The following is an 18,997-nucleotide window of genomic DNA, read 5'->3' as shown; positions in this document are numbered from 1 at the left end:
GAGAAAGGGGGTGGTTGGTAGCAGCCCAACATTAGAGACCTCCTGGCCTGGGGGAAGCTTGGCCATGGGGCAGGGGAGAGGCATTGCAGCTTTTCTGGGCTGAGCCTGCCCCAGGAATTAGCCAAGTGACCCCTCTGTACAAACACAACTCCCTGAGAGTTCCAAAATGCTTCATGGACCACGTTTGATGGCTGCCCAGGAGTTCATTGTCAGCTGCTCCATCACCCCCTGAAGCAGACTTCCACTATTTTAACAGGAATTGAGCTGGGGAGGGGTTGCCAATCCAGCTGTTTCACCTCTCCTGACTCCAACCACCACCTTTCTTTTCAGCTCGTACATCCCCAGACACCTTCTCCCTGCCCCACAATTTGCAGCTTGTGCCATCTCAGGTTCCATCAGCATCCACAGCCTTGGTGTTGGGCTTTGTGAAATGTGTGCAGAGTATCTGGGAATAGCTGCCAGAGGATTAGGTAAAAATCCAAAGATCTGGGTCCTTCTGCAGGGAAGCCTGCTTGGTTTTGGCATTTCTATGAGTCAGGCTGGAAATAGGGAGCTTGAACATGCTGAACCCTTTTGTACTGACACCAGTTCATGGAAAGGTCAGAAGGGTGCAGGGAGCACCCACTTGTGGCCAAGCCCCCACTCCAGCACCCAGCCCTGCATCTGCCTGGGCACTGGGCACTGCTGGAGGGTCCTGTGCCCTCTCAACAAGACCCCTCCACCCATGGCCTGTGGGTTCTCCAGGGCCACTGAAGCCCCTGCTCATGCCAGTGAGCATCACCCACTGCTGCTCCAGCATCCAACTTTCCCAGGCCATTTTCTCCAGAGGGGGAAAAAAAAAAAAAACCAAAATAAAACACGAGTCCTATTTGTGATGGTTTCCATCCTCCCCATCTCCCCTTCCCTGCCTAGAGATGGCAGCCTACTTCCTGCAGCTTGTGATGTGTTTTTCTTCATCACCATAGTGACAGCACGTAAATATTTGGGGTTTTGCTCAGGTTTTGCAAGTCTTGAAGAGGCTGGCAATCCCTCTGTTTATGTTACTGCATTTTGCATGGAGTCTCATGACTCCCAGCTGGGGTTGAGCAGCCTGGGGGAGCCTGCCTGGTCCTAGATGCCTCCTGTGAGCTTGGGCATTTGGGATTTTGCCCACATCTGCTGTGTTGCCATCTGGGCAAGCCAATCCCTGCATCAGGAACCATCCCAGGGAGGAGGAGATGGAAGGAAGGGTTCAGCACCTTTGAGTTGGAGCTGACCCCAGCCCCCCTTCCCCTTTGCCCTTGGGATTTCTTGTGTGGGTGAAGAGTGGGCTGGCTTTGAACCATTTGAAAAAGAGCTGGGCTTTTCCAGAGCCAAGGAAACACATCCTGGGCAGATAGGAGGAGACAGGAGAGATGTGGGCTACACTACCTCAGCAGTTTGCCATCTGTTCAAGAAGACAGGGGTTTATTCCTTTTTTTTTCTTTTCTTTTTTCTTTTTTTTTTTCCCAACGATGGTTTGGTGTTTTGTTTTGTGGGTTTTTTAGGGGGTGTTTTTTGTGCTTTTTTTTTCAATTGGATCTGAATAATTTAATTATCAGCTCCACACCCCCCCCCAGCCTGATTTTCCTCCCTCCTCTAATCGATGCTCCTTGACTGGGTTTGTGCAGAAGTCTCTATCACTTTGGCATGCCTACTGCAGAGAGAAGCAACTGGAAGAGGGAAGGGCTGTCTGGCTGCTGGGATCCATGCCTGGGATGGATCCAAGCAGAGGGCCAGACAGCAGTGGTGCAGAGGGCTTTGGGCAGGCACAGAGGATGCAGGCACAAGGGCTGCAGGCTCAGTGCATCATGGAAGGGGGGCAGAGGGAGCAGGAGGTCTGGGTTGCAAAACAGTCCTGGTGTTTTGGATCTTGTTTGGTCCTCTTTCCTGTCTTTGGAGTGATGCAAAAGAGGCTGTCCCATGGCTGCCCACCCATCCTGCCAGCCAGGAGCAACCTGCTGCTCCTGGTCCTGCAGCCACCTCTGCCATCCAGCCCTTGCTATGCCTGCTTTTTGGGACAACCTGATCCCAACCCACAGTGGACATACCCACCAAACCTGATCCCAACCCACAGTGGAGATACCCACCTGCCCCCCAGGGCTGCAGGATTGCTGGGTTTGGCTGGGAAGGGCAGTGTCTGGAGGGTGCCCTGTGCATCCCCAGGGAAGGCAGGAGGACGGAGAGAGTCTGGGCCAAGCTCAATCCCAACCCCACAGTGCCAGGGACACCCTGGCTGCCCCAAGGGCTCCCAGTGGCTGCAGGGCTGTGGATGCAGAGCCAGGGAGGAGCACCAGGGGTTTCTGTTAATTGGGTTTTCTGTGTGTGAGAGGAAAGAGAGGAAACAACAGGACATCCGATGCTCCAAAACATGGGGGAAGATGTTTAGCAACACCCCTGGGTGCTCTTTTAGGGTGGTATCAGGAAAGAAAAGAAGCTGCAGGAGGGGCAGGTGTTGAGACAGAAGCAATGGGAGGGAATGTGCCTGCAGGGAGTGCCTTGCCCAGCCCTGCTGCATTGCTACTCGATTAACTCCTGATACAGCTCTGAGCGCACGAATCTGGGCAGGGAGTCTTTCTCCATCAGGGCAAAGATCCTCTTCTGGGCCATGTCAAAGCTGCTGGGTGATGGCTCCACCAGGTTCTTTATGGTCACAGCCTTGGTGAAGTGGTCGATGTTCACCTGTCACAGGAGTGTAAGAGGGATGGGGACCTTGCCTTTGTTGGGGTGGGGGGGTGATGGCATCTCCCTCTGCTTACACCATCCCAGCAACAACCCCACAAAGGTTCTGAAGAGGAACTGGAGCAGGTTTACTTATCTGGAGGAATTATTGGTGACAAATCTGTGAGGGTGAACTCTGTCCTGCAGCAAAGCTAACTCTGGGAGGGGTGGATTTGTCATCTTTTATAATTAATGTAACCCCTTTGTGGGGAGAGGGGGACAGATGAGTGCTGGAGGCACCCGTGGCTGGAGGAAGCCCAGATGAGGCCGAGCATGCAAAGCAGGGCTCTGAAGGGTGGGAGTGCATCCTGTAGGGATGGAGTTGCCCCTTGCTGAGGGCACAGCCTCCTGAACCCTTTAGCCATGATCCAAGGTGTCCTGCCACCATCACTCTCCCCAGGGATGGAGGCCACCAGGTCATCAGATCCATCCCTCCTGGTCCCATCTCCTTCCCCGTTGCCACTGACCTCTTTGGGTGCCTCCGTCTGAATGAACTCCTCATAAATCTTCTTGGCTTTCTCCATCATCTTCACGGGGGACTTGGTTTTCTTGTAGTCCTCACAGGCCACCCAAAACTCAACATTCTCCTCGCTGAACTCGGAGCGCAGGAAGCTGTGGAAGCTGGCGAGCCCGTCTGGGGGATGGGGATGGGAAATGGGGATAGGGGAGCCCTTGTTGAACATCATGAGGGAGCCCAGGGAGGCTGAGCACCTGGAAGAGGGTGTAGGATAGCACGGTGGGATCACAGGAGGAGGAGGTGAACTCACAAGGGTTTTGCAGGAGCTTCTCCAGGGAGTCGCGCCACTGCAGAGCCTCCTCCGGAGATGGCCTGAGGGGGGCAAAGAAACCCGAGTTTGTGGATGCTCATCCCACAGAACCCCGGTCTGGGGTTCAAAGTTTTTAAATAATTCCTTTTGAAATTGGGGGAAGGGAGTAACGAGCCTGCTGGAGAGCAGGAGTGGTGCTGGAGCAGCCCCCGGGGATGCTGCTGCATCCCTTCTCTTGGAGAGAGCCAAGTGCCAGGTGAGGATAGGGACAGGGACAAGGACAAGGGGGTGACTTCCACCAGCTATTATCAGAGCCTGAACCCCAAAGTGAGTCCCCTCTGCAGCAGGGCAGGACTCTGAGGGTAGCAGGGAAGCAACCCTGCGTTTTCCTGCTGGGATAGGGACGGATGCTCCCCGCAGGGAGCAGGGGAGGAGGGGCCAGGTCCTTCCCCTCCCTGCGCTGCTGGGTTGGGGTCAAGAGCCCCGCACTCCCACGGCCGCCCGGCCCATTCCCACGCCCCTCGAGGGGCAGGAGGACACTGCCCTCTGCTTCCTCCCTCTCTCCCCACTGAAAACCTTCAGTGGCTTTCGTCTGTGGGACTCTTTTTTATTTATTTATTTATTTATTTATTTATTTTAATACCGTGCTCATTAAGGGACTAAAGCAGGTTGTGGGGATTTTAGTTTGGGCTATGGGGTTTTTTTTTCAATGTCTGAGCTGCTCTGGGGCACAAGGCTCCCACCTTGCTGCCCACCATGGCTGGAGGGGAAGCAGGACCCTCCAGAACCAACCCCTGCTTCCTACAGGCACCCAGTGGTGCTGATACCTTCTGGGTGAGCAGAGCATCCCATGGGATGGGGAGGGAGCAGTGGGCAGGACAATCTGTCAGCCTTGGGGGATTTCCTGGTGGCTCTGGGGGAAGCACTGGGACATACCCTGCCCTGCCCAGGTGGCTCCAGGGAGGAGAGAAGGGTAGAAATGCAAGGACAAGGGATCCAGTCCTCCCTTGCCATCAGATTGCCAGCACCCAGCAGTAAAGATGATGATGAGGGCTCTAATCATTCACTTCCTGAACCCAGATCAATGATCCATTTTCCTAAAGATTTATTTTCCCTCCCTTTAACTGCTAACCCTGTGGCACAGACCAAGCAGCCTCTCTACCTTCTCTTCTCCTTTGCTTTAGCATTAAAGCAGCTTGATTGGTGCTGGGGAGCAGAGGTTCAAGCAAGGTGAGAAGATGCCATTCCATGGAGGTGTCCAGAGCCAGGCATCACACTGGGGGGCTCCAGTTTGGGGACATGATGATGCCCTGAGGCCACCAAGCTGGCACCTGGAGGGGCCCAAGTGCAGATGGTCTCTGGCAAAAACTTTATCAAATAACATGAAATCTCATCAAAAGTAAATCCTGGGAGAAATCTGGGTTCCCTGAAGGTGTATTTATTGCCTGACACATCTCATGCTGCCCTGAGTCTCAGAGCCTGCACCAAGCTCTTCCATAAAGCCCACTGTGCCCAAACTGCATCCCAAAGCAGGGCTTCCAGCTCCTCTGCATCCCAAAAGGGTTTTTCATCCTTCCAGCCAGGCACAGGTGGTTGCACAGCCTGCCCTGGTGTGGTACTCACTTCTGGGCCTTGGGTGGCTTCTCTGGCTTCTCAGGGTAGGGGATGATGAAGTCGATGGCTGAGTCAGGCTTCTGGAGCAGTGTGCCCAGTTTGGTCTTGATCTCCTTGGCCCTGCAGGAGGGGACAAAACAGATCAGGCAGAGACATTGTCCCTGCCCTGCACCAGCACACACCCTGCCACGGCTGCTGGGGAGCTAAAAAAGCTGTGTGATTAATTCCAGCCAGCCAAATGAGCCCTGGAGCTGTAAAAGGGGGTCTGGCTGAGGCAGGGAAAGCTCTGCACTCGGAATTAGCGGCAGCTCTTGATCTCCATCTCTTTGCTTTGTCCCCATCTGTGGTCTGGATAATTGTATCAGTGGAGCTGGCAGGGCTGCTCTGAAGATGCATTAGGGGAGATGTGCAGAGCACTCCGTTTCTATAGTGATGGGCCCCAAGGAAATGCTGCTGAGGAGGTGGAGGAGCTCCCTGGGGACTGTGCTGGGCTGCATGGCAATGCCTGCCCCCCACCCTGGGCTGCACCCACCAGACCTGCTACAGCTCTGGAGGAGGGTGCCCTCCCCACGTCCTGCTCTGCAGCCATAGGGAGAAGGAAAGCATCCTTATCATATACCCTGAGCTCTTTGAGGTGACTGGCTCTGCCTTCAGTGGGCCCTAACTCACTCCTGGGTGCTGCTTGCCCCAGGCACAGGGGGAAAAAAGGCTTCAAGAAGTGGTCTGACTAGCAAAGGATCATCATCATCCTCTATCTGTCATTCTTCATCCATTTGGAGGATGCACAGACAAGAAGGGGCCTGGGATTTGACAGCAGAATGTGCCCTTCTGTGCAATAGGACTTGGAGTATGGTCCTGAGCATCCCAAGCCACCGAGGAGGCTCCACTGTGCCCCAGCTCAGCACTGGCAGCAAGAGCAAGAGCAGACTCAGGTTTCTTGCACCTGACTGAACACAGGGGTGCAAATGAACCCACTCCAAGCCCAGCTTCGCAGGGCAAGGCTGTTCCCTGGCACAGCAACATTTGGTGACTTCCAGGCTCACTGGCACAGTGTAGGGATGAGAGGAAGGGGACTTGTCCCTTAGGGCTGGCACAGCTGTGGGAGCCAGGCTGCGTTTTTGGGGGGTCATTGTGCTGCTTTTCTGCTGTTTATTTGCACAAGCTCCCTGTGCAAACACCTCCCTGCCTCTAGGCATTTCCATTTGGACATCCAGTCCTCCCTTGCCATCAAAATGCCAGCACCCAGCAGTAAAGGTGATGATGAGGGCTCTGATCATTCACTTCCTGAACCCAGATCAATTTTCCTAAAGATTTATTTTGCCTCCTTTTAACTGCTAACCCTGTGGCACAGACCAAGCAGCCTCTCTACCTTCTCTTCTCCTTTGCTTTAGCATTAAAGCAGCTTGGTTGGTGCTGGGGAGCAGAGGTTCAAGACAGCAAGGTGAGAAGATGCCATTCCATGGAGGTGCCCAGAGCCAGGCATCACACCCTCCTTTTCCATTCCTTCCATTTTTTTCCCTTCCCTGTAAAACTCTTTCCTTTTTTTATTTTTTCCTCCATCTGCCAGGCTCCATCACCCCATCATGAGTGACTTTTTTGAGCCCCCTGCCAGTGGTTCCCCACTTCTTCTGCAGGAGCAGGGCCAGGCAGATCCAGCAGCCCACAGCATGGGGTAGCAGAAGCTCAGAAAATTCAGCTGTTTGCATGGAAAATGGGCCCTGCTCCAGGGACACCTTCTGTGGTTCTGAGAAAACTTGGATTTCACCTGGCAAGACCAGGACCTCAGGCAGAGGGTGAGGATGTCCCCAGGCTCCCTGCACTCAGGTGTCTCTGTGACAGGGATGCTGCTCTGCACTGTTCATCCTTCTGGCTCTACTAAAGCAAATAAAATGTGTTTAAATGAGCTGTTTCCCACTGCCAGACACTGGGGTTGGTTTTCCTGAGCTGTGCAGAGCCCTGGTGGCCCCAACCTCTGCAAGTGACACAACTGCAGGCAGGAAGAAAGGGAGAAGGGGACAGGGGCCATGGCCAGGGGCACTTCTTTCCACGCACCAAACTATGGGGGTTTTGTCTGCCAGTCAGAGGGAAGGAGCTTCCTTGCCTTGGAAGCAAGGATGGGGGATGCCAGAGGGTCCCCAAAAACCAAACCTAACACATGATGACCCAAGGAGATGGGGAGAGGGGACCAGGACTCCATCACTGCCCAAGCAGAACCTGGGGACCAGAACCTGGGGATCCCCCTGCCCTGCTGTGGATGAGGCCAACACAGGCACAAGGTTTGCATGCAGTTGTTGGTAGCTTCATGCTTACACCTGGCTCAAAACCTTGCTGTCCTAATTTTCACCCTTTGACAGGGACTTAGGGCCTTGACCTGTCAGTCTGAAGGGCAATAATGAACTTTAATGGGCCTTAATGGGTCTTAATGGCCCCAGGTGAGCCCCATTCCCCACCCACAGCTGGGAGGGCTACATTTAGGTTCAACCCTGAGGCCATCTTCCCTTGGGCTTCTCCCCAGCCTGGTCTCCTGGATCGATGTGGGATCTGTACTGCAACCTCACCACCTCCTGCTCCCAAGGGGCTTCCCTGGATGGCTCCATCCCCACTGAATCCCATGGAGCTATGGATGGAGCAGCAGCAGCTGGAGCCTTACAGGTCCCAGGGTGGACCTGCAGCAGCAAGAACCTCCTCATCCTGAGCAAATCCTTGGCTGTGGGGGGTCCTACAGAGAATATATATATATTTATATATGAATATATACACAGAGAGCCTGCAGAGGTGAGGAAGCTTGTTGAAAAGAAGCAAGAAATGACAACTGAAAAGGCTGAGCTCTTGCAGGCTGCTGGAGGGGGGGAAGAACTATTTAAAGACATCATCCTGGCATCCTCCAGCAGATGCATCACAAGCTTTCAAGCCAGACTTCAGCAAAGGTTAAACAACAGGCTAAAAACGTTACAAACAAAAAGGCATCCTTTGAAACCCACCCCCCCCTCAGCTGTATCTGAGTGAGAAAAAGCAGGATGACTGTAAACTGAGGAAGGATAAGTGTGAGAACATCCAGGAGCAAGCCAAGGAAAAGTCTGAGAAACAGCTTCCAAGAAGCATTAAAAGAAAATACAGGCCCTGTCAAACACATCAAGAACAAGAAGGCTGCTGGGGAGGGCTAGGAGAGACTCCAGCTGTGAAAACAAAACACCCAAAAAAAAAAGAAACTTGAAGAAGTTAAAGCTGTAGCTGAAAGGCAATGCCCAAGGACAAGGAGGTGCCAGGGGGAATGTCCCTGGAGGGGAAAAACCAGCTCCAAGCAGGATTCCAGGAGCCCTAGGGATGTGGTACAAGCATCTCAGCAGTGGCTCTATCAGGCAGCCCTGGGGAGCACATGGACAAATATGGGCTATTGGAGAGGAGTCAGTGAGGCTCTGGCAGGAGGAAGAGATTCCTTGAAACCTCTCAGCCCTCTCTGAAGGGGCCAAGAAAGATGTGCCTGGGCTAGAGCCAGGGCTACCAGCCCCTTGGAGGTGCCCTCCAGACCTCAGGCAGCTGCAGGAGGAAAGGTGATGCCAGGAATGGGAAAGGTAGGACCTGGTGTGACATGGTGTGTGTTCCTGGGTGGGAAATTGGGTTGGAGCTGTTTAATCGTGCTGTATATATCCCAGGAGTGGGGAAAAGGGGGGAGCAGCAGATATTGTGCTGCTTGCTGGGGTACAGAGCAGCTGGGGGGGACTTCAGGAGGGTTTGGTGGCACTGGCAATGAAGCTGGTGGTGAAATTCCTCCCAGGAGAAAATACAGAAAGATGCATGCAGGACCAAGCCAGTGCTTAGTCCCTGTACAGAAGGAAAGGTGTCTTCAGGAATGAGGGTTTGAGGGCATAACAAAGGTCAGTGAAAGCATCAGCGTAGAAGAAATGGGGAAAAAACCCCCTAATTTACTATTTTTGTAGATTTGTCCATATAGCAGTATAATTTACTATGAAAATGACAGCAGAGCAGAAATAAATGGATCACCCACAGATGGAGGAGTACTGCTTGGCTGCCCAAGGTGCAGGAGGCTTGTGAGAGAGGGCAGGGAAGGTGAGCATGGGGCCACAAGGGTGGCAGAAAGTCTGTGATAGGACTTTGCCTTGGTTTTGAGCAATATCCCCCCTCAGCAGCACAGCCTCAGCTGAAAAAAAGGTGGATTTCTCTTGAAGAATTCCCTAATCCCTCCAGGACAGTGAATGCCACCCTCACTCCCATCTCTAAAACCCTTTTTGCCCATTTGCAACAAATCTTTGCTGGCTAATCCATGAAGTTTTCTCCTGGGGGGAAGGATGGAGCACCCTGCTGCACAGGCAGATCCCATGCAGTGGTCTCCTTTACACCTCTGGACCCCTCTCCAGCTCCCCAGGAGGACAGGACAGGATTTCCCCAGCAGAGAGGTCCCTAGACCAGAGGGGAATTTGGGATTGGTCTCCACTTGCTGCCTGATGGAGCCCCCTGAGCCCCTCCAGCAAGCTTCCACTCCCTCCTAGCTCAGAGATGAGTGATCCACATCCTCCTAAGATCCCTCCAGGATGGGGATGTGCTGGAGGAAGAGCATCCCTGTCCCCAACCCCCCCTGGCATCCCCTATACAGCCTGCCTGCTCTCACCTCTCCAGGCAGGTATGGGGCAGCGCTGCTAATCCTTTGCACATCTCGGCAGGTTGGAGTTTTCCTCGGCAGAGGGAAGAGTGGGAGCGACGGTCAGAGCAGGCAGGGACAGCTCGGTCTGCAGCCCAGCTCCTTCCTCCCCCTCCTATTATATAGTGCTGGGAGCTGGAGCCCTGCCAGCCCTCCCGCAGCAGCCAGCCCTGGCTTCTGGACAGCTTCTGGATTTTGTTTTCTCCTCTCTAAGCTCACACCGGGGGAAAAATGTTTTTTTTTTCCTTTTTTCTTTCCTTTTTTTTTTTTTTTTTTTTCTAGGGTGAGGTCAGGTAATCTAATTGGAAGGACCAAGGTGCTGCTGGGGCAGCTCCCGAAGTCCACAGAGTTTCATTTACATGATGGATCAGGCTCTGGGTGGACCCCACAGAGGATTTGGGTCCCCTAAAGGTCTTTAGGTCTGTCCCCTAAAGACTTTTACCTGTTTTACCTCTTTCTTGGGTGGGCAAATCCTCTGGTCCTGTGGTTCTGCCATAGCTCAGTGATTTCTTCCCCAGCCTTAGGGTGAGGGTTTAATGAATGCAGAGTATTTCAGTATTTAGAAGAGACAGGTAGGAAGGGTGTAGTCAGACGAGGTGGATTATGATGGAAAATGTCACTTTGGTAACAAAAGAAGTGCTTAGAAGTCTTGCTGTTAATTTAGAGACTGGCTAATGTCAGAATCTCCACACTTCAGTAGTGCCTGGTGGGTAAGAGAGACTTTGGTTCAGAACAAATTGCTTTTAATGCAAGCTTAAAAAAAAAAATAATCTTATCATCATAGAGAGTGTTCTGGTTTTAGCTGATAGCGACACTTTGATGAGACCCAAAAGGATTCCCATCCACAATTTGGTAAAATGGAAAAATTAGACCTTTTTCCCATCACTTCCAGAGCAGTAAAACCCATGGCAGAGCCCAGGGCTGTGCTTGATGTGGGATGTCAGTCCCTGCCACCCCCTGCATGGCTCAGCTCAGATGTCCAGCTGCACAAAAGCATGTTTTTTTCTCTTTGCTTGGCTGAGATCTCTCTGATTGCTCCCCTGAAAATCAGCAGTGACAGAGCCAGTGCCACCACGACACCTGTGACATGAGCTCCTGTGATGCTCAGCAGGGTTTGGAGTGAAGGGGGCAACTGCAGCCATCCCAAACATTTCCCTCCTGCCTTCCAACCAGGATGTCAAAGCCCATCCATGGCAGTGTCACCAGGCTCAGCACAAGGGGGACAACCCTCAAACACATCCAGGATGGTTTTGGGGACCTCTGCACCAACTTCTTTGGCAGTGCCTGTGCCATTACACCCAGAGGTTACACCCAGGGTGTGCAGCTCTGCTCTGCCTCCATCCCCCTCACCAAACCCCCCCAGGGCATCCCCTGAGCATCCTGCCCAGGGTTTTGGGCTCTGGAAATCTGCCACCTGCTTGTCACTGACCTCAGCTGTCTGAAAAACCTTGAAAATGGGCATCCAAGTGCTTTGTTTAACATCCACAGCTCGGAGCTGGGAATAGGAGACCTTGCTCCCAGCCTGGCTGCCCAGACTCTGGAAGCACCAATGGTCTCAGTTGTCCTTATCAGTTGTCCCACCTGCCACACCAGCCCAGGGCTATATTTAAGCCCAGCCCTGAGTGCTCTTTCACCTGCCAAGAGATGTCAGAGATCTGTCTCTGGCTCCCAAATGGACTTTGGATCTGTCTTGCAATCCTGTTTCCTACTGTTCTGGGATTACAGAGCAAATGACTCCTGTGTTTCTGTATGGGAGTACAGTGACTGGAAGGCAGAAGGCTGCTAGAAAACCAGCCAGGCCTCCCTGGGCTGCTTGGCTGAGTTAGTTACTGGTTTGAAATGGGCAGTGAGTGGAAAGAAAGGAAAGGAAAGGAAAGGAAAGGAAAGGAAAGGAAAGGAAAGGGAAAAAGAAAAACTACAACACTAAAATTCTAAAATTTCAGAGGATGAGATACTTGAATGACCTTTCTCTGCTTAGGTTTGTGCTGCTTAGGGCTCCCCAGATGCACCCAAGCAAGGTGCCAGAACAGGGAGCTGCCCCCCTTGTGTCTTGCAGAGGGGGAAAAAACCCCATGGCAGGTCCAGAGGATGGAGGGAGGTGCTTCACTCCATCCCAGCCTGCTATTATTTTGCCTTTTTCACAGGGGAAAACTCTGTTATTATTTTAGAAGTGCCTTGCCCAGAGCCCAGTAACCCCATTAAGGGTCAGAGAGCAAGGTAGGGCCATGTTTGCTAGCAGGGATGTCACCAGGGTATCCCGAGTGCTGTTTCAGTACTTCTCAGCTCAGTGGCCTTCCCAAACACACCTGGCCCAGAATTTTCCCCCCATGAGACCCCTCAGAGGAATTGGGTCTGTCCCCTAAAGACTTTTACCTGCTTTACCTCTTTCTTTGGGTCCTTTGGTTCTGCCATAGCTTGCTGACTGTAATTTCTTCCCCAGCTGGAGGGTGAAGGTTTAATGAATGCACAGAAGAAGCTGGGAAGGTCCAAAGCTTGATGTGAGAGGATTATAAGGAAGCTGTGCCCTGCTCTGGGTTTCCAGGTGTGCATTTTAGCAGCAATTTATCTGAAACACTGCAACAGAGCCCATGTGCCACGGAGTAGAGACCAGGGCTACCCAGAAATAGCTTGGGTTTTCAGCAGTGAGAAATATTTGCTTTGTGGATTTCAAGGCTTTAGAGTCCTAAGAAAATATTTCCAATCAGAAGCTCCCCAGGCCTTCCTTTTCTTCCCACGACAGCCTCATTTCTTTAAGAGCCCTTCTGGGAGAGCTTTTTCCAACTGCACTCCGAGGTCCAGATTGTCTTGTGTACACAATGGCTGTTTTCCTCCAAGAGAGCTCGAGGTTTGTAGCTTGCAACTTCCCCCACAAAAGCCATTTGGAGTCTCCCATTATACCAGATTTATCCTGGGCTCTGTTATTTCAGGACTTTATTATCCTAACAACTTGCCTTTTATAGAAGGCAGCCCCACTGCTTTGCAGTTTCCTGGTTCCCACTGGAACTTTTTAGGCATTAGCATCATATTTAACAACATTGCCTTTTTGATAGAGGGATCACTGTAATTCTCACCCAGGAGAGTATTTAGCAGTTCATCTGAGGGGTGAATTTAACCCTAAGTTCTAAAAATGGGTTAAAAATGTCTTTTTTTGGTTGTTTTTTTTTTTTCCCCCCAAGTGCCTTGGGACAGTCACACAAATGAATGTCCCTTAAGGAATGAACCCAGTGTGAGCTCCTTCATGGTAAAGGCCAAGGCAAGTAACTCACCAAGCTTTTCCATGGAGTTCTTCTAATCAAGCCTGATCATATCCTGGCCCTAGGGCTCTCTTTCTGCTTCCCAGATATTATTGATTTCCAAACATTTAGGATGCTTTCCTCAAATATGCCTTTCACCTGTAACTTTTCAGCTTTTGTATTCTTTTTTACTCTTATTTGTATGTAATTTTCACTTCTTTTAGGGTCTTGCCACTTCAGGTGTTTATTTCCACTCCCCTGTATGAGCACATCACCTTTTTTTTTACAGCTCATTTCCCTTTTTTGTTGGAGTTCACTGCTTTTGCTCTCACCAGGACATCACAGCTCTGTGGCCTCCCGTTTGCTGAAACCCTGTGAGTGGCTCAGGAGACCCTCAGCTAACACAGTGTGGGGCATCCACTGCTTCTGAGGTCCAGCCTGATGATTTCTGGAGAAGCAAAGGGATGCTGGATCCCAGCTCCCTCTGCTTGCTGCATCCAAAGTCACTGACACAGGAGTCACAGATGAGGCCGAAGAAAACCCTGGAAAGCTGTGTTACCCAGAGCACTGGGACTCCAGCCAGCTGGGAATCTGGGAGTCACGTAAGTCCTGCATCCCAGCTGGGGAGCCACCAAGGTCCTCGACCTTGGGCAGAAGGCCTGAGAACAACCAAGGACACAGTGGGGACACTGCAACTGCTCCTCAAGTCTTTGTGCCAGCACCAGGGATCTGCTTCCTTTCCCTGTGGGCAGCACAGGGCACGAGCAAGCCCACCCCACAGTGTTCACAAGCTCTGCTTCACTCCTGTTCATAAGAAAAGCCCAGAGGAGCCAAGAGGCATTTTTAAGTCAACACAAGCATTTGTGTGGCATTTTTGCTGCTGGAGGTACTAAAATGACAGCCTGGATCTAAAAAGAAGCATCCCTGCAGCAGCCTCTCTGCACCTGGAGCAGATGAGCCAGGACAAGGCACATGCTGGTGTTTGCAGAGCCCCTGGCACATCAGTGGTGCCGCTGAGCTTCCAGAACTCCACTATCCAAGTGACACTGGTGCCACCATGTGCTCTGTGGACTGCAGGCTCAGCACAGGCAGCTCCACACTTTCCCTGCTTCCCTGCATCCGTGTCTCCAGTGTGGTCACTTGCCTGCCTGCATTCCTTGAAGTGTCACCAAAAGAATTCATCTGTGAGCTGATGTTGGGTTGGCAAGGTGCAGGAGCCAAGCACAACTTCCACACAAAGTTAACACAAACAGACCAGTCAAAGGATTTTATTTAAGGCCTGAATTCAAGAAATTCCCAGGATTGCACCAGTTTTACTTGGATTTGCCTGCTGGATCCAGAGAGCAGAGCACATTTCTCCTTATCCACCAGCCAGCACCTGCTTTTTATCATCACTTGGGAGAATCAGCAGTCATGCAAAGAAGTGCACCTCTACCTCCACATTAGCCATGCAAGCACCCCACTCCTCATCCACAAACGTGTCCGTACTGGGCCCAGGAGACATATGAATGGTGAGCCAAGCTCTTTTCCTGCCCTTCCCTTTTGCTCTACGTGCCCTGCTCTGGCACTGCCTTTCCCAGCTCATGAATGGTCCCATTCTCCAGCACCTCCACCCTCCCCTTGCCTGGCTGCAGCACCGTGGCCACCATAGCCCTGGCCACTGTTTCCACAGGCACAGAGTAAGCAGTGGGGAAGACCCGAGCCAAAACACCCAGGAACTTCTGGACCACCCACTCCAGAGGGCGGGACTCCTGACGCTTGCACAGCAGCACCCTGCAAAGCAAGGAGGGAAGGTGAGTCAGGATGGAACCATTCCCCAGGGGAAAACTAGAGACTTTTTTCTCTTGCTCAACTTGCCAAACCCACATGGCACCCCTGGGGGTCCTTAAATGAGATCAAGGGGGTCCCTGGGACACTGATCTCCTTTCCCCACAGGGCAGCCAAACCCAGGATGTGTTCTTTCAGACAGCCTAAAGGATCCAGGTGAGTACACCCACTGCATAAGGTCAAGGTGTGTGCAGAGCTAAGCTTTGACCCAGGTCCCCCTTTCAACTCAGCCTCTTCCCCTGGCGTGGCATGTGGCACCAGCACTGAGATGGGCTGCAGGAAATTGCTGTGCTTGCTCCATGAAGCATTGGGAAGCAGCATTTTCCCCCTGGAGCTGCATTTCCAGCTGCTGGCATTCCCCACTCCCCTCCAGAACCCATTCCCTTCATGAATTATTTATTTCCATCTCCCAGCCTGCTGCCCTGACAACCCCAGCCCTGTGCCCTCCCATCCCCACTGCTACTCACGCCGGCCGGAGAATGGTGCAGCGATCAAAACCAACAGCCTGGACCAGGTTCTCCACTTCTCCCTGTCATGGGGCAGGATGAAAGGAGACAAGGGTGACTGCAAGGACTGCCTGGGCCATCCCATGACCTGGCTGGAGAGATGCTAACACAGAACTGGTACAGAGCACAGGCACCACTCGGGCAGCAAGCAGCTCTCCAGGAGAAGGTAGGGAAGGATGTGGCCATGCCATGGTGGGCACCCTGGCAACCATGGTGCTAACTGCAACTGGATGCTCCTGAGACAGCACCTGGACACAGAATCCAGCCTGGGGGTAACAGAACAAGACACTGGCAGAAAGCAGCGAGTCCAGCAGATGGTGGGGACTGCAGCACACAATATAAAGAGGAGAAAACTTCTGTAACAGGTGCAGCACCACCCAGGGAGCCTCTGGGCTCTCTGCCCCTGGATAGTTCACGTCTCACATAGACACAGCCCTGAGTGTCCTCACACAGCTGTGAAGCCATCCCGGCTTAGGGTCAGAGAGGCAGGGTTGGGATGGGGACCCCAATGGGTCTTCCTGGGGTTTGAAGAGGGGGATGGATGCTGCATGCAGCTGTGCTCTCTGGGATGAAGCCAGTTGTGCCGCTGTCCAGCCAGCTCCCTTCCCTTATCCCGCAGCACCGGGAGGAACCTCAGAGCCATTTGCACCTCTCAAGCACCCCAGAATTTGGTGACTCTTGTACCAGCATTGGGACCCTGCTCCGGCTGCCCCCTCACCTTCACACGGAGGTAGAGGAAGCGGCTGCCGGGGTCTGCCCCCCGGGAGGACTGCAGAACAAAGTGCTTGCAGCCCCCTGCCCGCGCCAGCTCTGCTGCCTGGGCCACGTAGTCCCGGTCCACACGGACAAAGCCATCCTGCAGGTAAAGGGGAGAGGAAGGTCAGCATGGCGGGGAGGGGGCGAGCGGGACCCCAAACCCCCAGGGTGTCCCCCTTACTGCGCCGGCCTTGGCCCTGGTGGTGCCCAGGCAGCAGAAACCGACGTCGTGTCCCCGGAAGGCAGCAGCGTGCTCGTTCAGACGCTCAAAGTCCACCACCGCCTGCTCCTGTGGGGAAGACAAGACTCAGCGCGTCCCCTCGGTACCTCACGGTTACCCCCGGTACCCCCCGGGATCTCCCCGTCCCCTCGCACCACGGTCGCTCCCGTCTCCTCGCTCAAGCTCAGCCGGCGCCGTCCGACCAAAGTCACCCGAGTGAAGAGCTGCCGGGCCAGCAGTTCCCGCAGCAGTACCCGGCCCGTTTCCCCAGAGGCACCCAGCACGAAGCAGGCCCGGTGCCTGCCGCTCTCTGCCGCCGCCGCCATGCTGAGGGCGGAGCGCTGGGTGCCGGCTGCGGAGGGCAGGGCAGGGAGGATCCCGGTAGCACCGGAGAGGAGGGCAGGGTCAGCATCGCTGCAGGCTGAGCGTAAAATAGGAGAAAAGGGCTTTTTGAGGCAGACTGGGGGGTCTGTCTCGGGGGCTGTGCTGGAAAGAACCCAATAGGGTGGAAGCAGCCGGTACCGCGCAGGGGGCGGCAGAGGTGACAGAATTACAGAATCATCTGGGTTGGAAAGGAGCTCTGAGAGCATCCAGTCCAACCCTTGATCCACTCCTGCTGCAGTTCCCAGCCCATGGCACTGAGTGTCACATCCAGTCTCTTCTTAAAAACCTCCAGGGATGGAGAATCCACCCCCTCCCTGGGCAGCCCATCCCAATGCCTGAGCACCCTCTCTGCAAAGAATTTCTTCCTAATATCCAACCTAACCCTGCCCTGGCAGAGCTTAAGCCCATGGCCTCTTGTCTGACTGATCTCTGCCTGGGAGCAGAGCCTGACCCCCCCCCTGGCTCCAACCTCGTTTCGGGGAGCTGCAGAGAGTGAGGATGCCCCGGGGAGCTGGGCAGGTTCCCTGGGTGGCTCTGGTCTGGGTGCCTTTGCTCTTTGCTTTGGGCAAGCAGTGCCTGCAGTGCTGTGGGGCTGCCCCTGGATGTGGCACACACCTGGGTGTGATGCATCCCTGGAGCTGCAGCCACCACCCAGCACCCACCCTGTGCCCCAGCTTGCTGCCTGGGATTCTCTGGGTGGGTACAGCCACATGTTTACTACCTACAACACAAGCAGGGAGGTAATTTCAGGGTTATCTACACCCCCAGCATCCTGTTTGGCAAACCCTTATCTGTGTTGTGCATGTGTTGTTGGTGCCATATGCCAGGGAGCTGGCAATCAGTGTGGGCAGGGGTACCTGGCTGGCAGCAGTACCCCCACCACTGCCAAAGCAGAAAGGTGTCCTGCAGCTCAGATGAAAAAAAACATCTCTGAGAGGGATCTTGTGGGGTGGGGAGGAGTGATTTGCCTGAAACTACCCTGTGCCTCCCCAGGTGCCATGGGGGCCCTACAGGTGAGGGTTGAGGGAGCCACAGCCCCTAGGCTGTCTTGGATGTATCTCTGTCCTAGCTTCAGATGATCCTTGCAACGCCCTCACTCTCTCTGAGCCAGTAAGCACTTGGATAATTCATCTTCCAGTGGCCAAACACTTTCAAACTGTGAGAAAGATTTTATTGATTTATTTATTGATTTTATTCTCTGCTTTCCTCTACAGCCATGTGAGGAGAGGCCGTCTGCCCAGGCTACGTGCCAGACATGATGCTGGGAGACATGCCCAAAGGCACCCTGCAGCTCTGGTACATCCTTTGGGTCAAATACCCCACTGGGGACCTGTGGTGGGTGGAAATCATCCCTTACCTGTGCAAAGGAAGAGCCTCCGAAGCCTCTGTTTGTGGGGCTGTTGCAAGAGAGGAGCCAGTTGAGGAGTTGGGCTACAGCATGGCAGGGTGTGTATCCTCCTGAGCACCCCACCACACCCCAGCAGGGATGCCACTGGGTGTCTCCTTGCTCCGGTGGGCTGCTGAGCCCTCCCAGCAGCAGGGTTGAGAGGGAGAATATCCCCAGGAAGGTGGCTGCTGGATGGATGGTGGCAGCTGAGTTGGGCAGGCTGTGTCAGGGTGACTCTGTTCCTCTGTGGTTTGCTGGGGGACATTGCACAAGGAGGGGGACAGGCTGTGCTGCTGTGGGGCAGAAGCCTCTGCCAAAAAACCAACAGCAGTGTGCATGGAGGGGGTGGTGGGGTGGGGTGGTGGTGGGAGATGCTTCTTGCACCCTCTGCCCACAGTATCTTGGTTTATCAGGACCTGAGCAAACACCCTCTGGGGAAAAAGTCCAGGTAGGGCTGTGAGAGGAGATCATGGCCTCCAGCTGTGGCTCTGGATGGGGGCATGGCAAAAGAGGCACATTTCATAGAATCCTAGAATTGGCTGGGTTGGAAGGGACCTCAGAGCTCATCAAGTCCAACCCTTGATCCACTCCCGCTGCAGTTCCCAGCCCATGGCACTCAGTGCCACATCCAGGCTCTTTGGAAATCTCTCCAGACACGGAGAATCCACTACTTCCCTGGGCAGCCCATTCCAATGCCTGATCACCCTCTCCAGAAAGAAATTCTTTCTCATCTCCAACCTAAACCTCCCCTGGCACAACTTGAGACCCTGCCCTCTTGTCTTGCTGAGAGTTGCCTGGGAAAAGAGCCCAACTGCCCCCTGGCTCCAACCTCCTTTCAGGGAGTTGGAGAGAGTGATGAGGTCTCCCCTGAGCCTCCTCTTCTCCAGCCTCAACACCCCCAGCTCCC

At 53.6% G+C, this 18,997-nt stretch overlaps 2 protein-coding genes across 2 annotated transcripts; both read right to left on the bottom strand.

The window, feature by feature from the left end:
• Nucleotides 1–1,347: 1,347 nt before the first annotated feature.
• RGS5 (regulator of G protein signaling 5) lies at nt 1,348–9,866 on the bottom strand. Its single transcript, XM_008494830.2, has 5 exons — nt 9,748–9,866; nt 5,130–5,240; nt 3,507–3,568; nt 3,207–3,373; nt 1,348–2,700 (listed from the first exon to the last, which is right to left on the bottom strand). The coding sequence occupies exons 1-5, from the start codon at nt 9,789–9,791 to the stop codon at nt 2,539–2,541; spliced, it is 546 nt and encodes a 181-aa protein (XP_008493052.1). The 5' UTR covers nt 9,792–9,866; the 3' UTR covers nt 1,348–2,538.
• A 4,405-nt stretch (nt 9,867–14,271) lies between these two features.
• Nucleotides 14,272–16,662, bottom strand: HTATIP2 (HIV-1 Tat interactive protein 2). The gene is made up of 5 exons (XM_008494831.2): nt 16,475–16,662; nt 16,281–16,388; nt 16,062–16,199; nt 15,305–15,366; nt 14,272–14,783 (listed from the first exon to the last, which is right to left on the bottom strand). Exons 1-5 carry the CDS (start codon nt 16,643–16,645, stop codon nt 14,558–14,560), a joined length of 705 nt encoding a protein of 234 aa, XP_008493053.2. The 5' UTR covers nt 16,646–16,662; the 3' UTR covers nt 14,272–14,557.
• Between the last annotated feature and the right edge of the window lie 2,335 nt (nt 16,663–18,997).

Source organism: Calypte anna, chromosome 8 (assembly GCF_003957555.1).
Source record: "Calypte anna isolate BGI_N300 chromosome 8, bCalAnn1_v1.p, whole genome shotgun sequence".
Taxonomy (NCBI): domain Eukaryota; kingdom Metazoa; phylum Chordata; class Aves; order Apodiformes; family Trochilidae; genus Calypte; species Calypte anna.
Note: the sequence above shows the minus strand (reverse complement) of the source record. Positions and strands in the feature narration are given on the sequence as shown.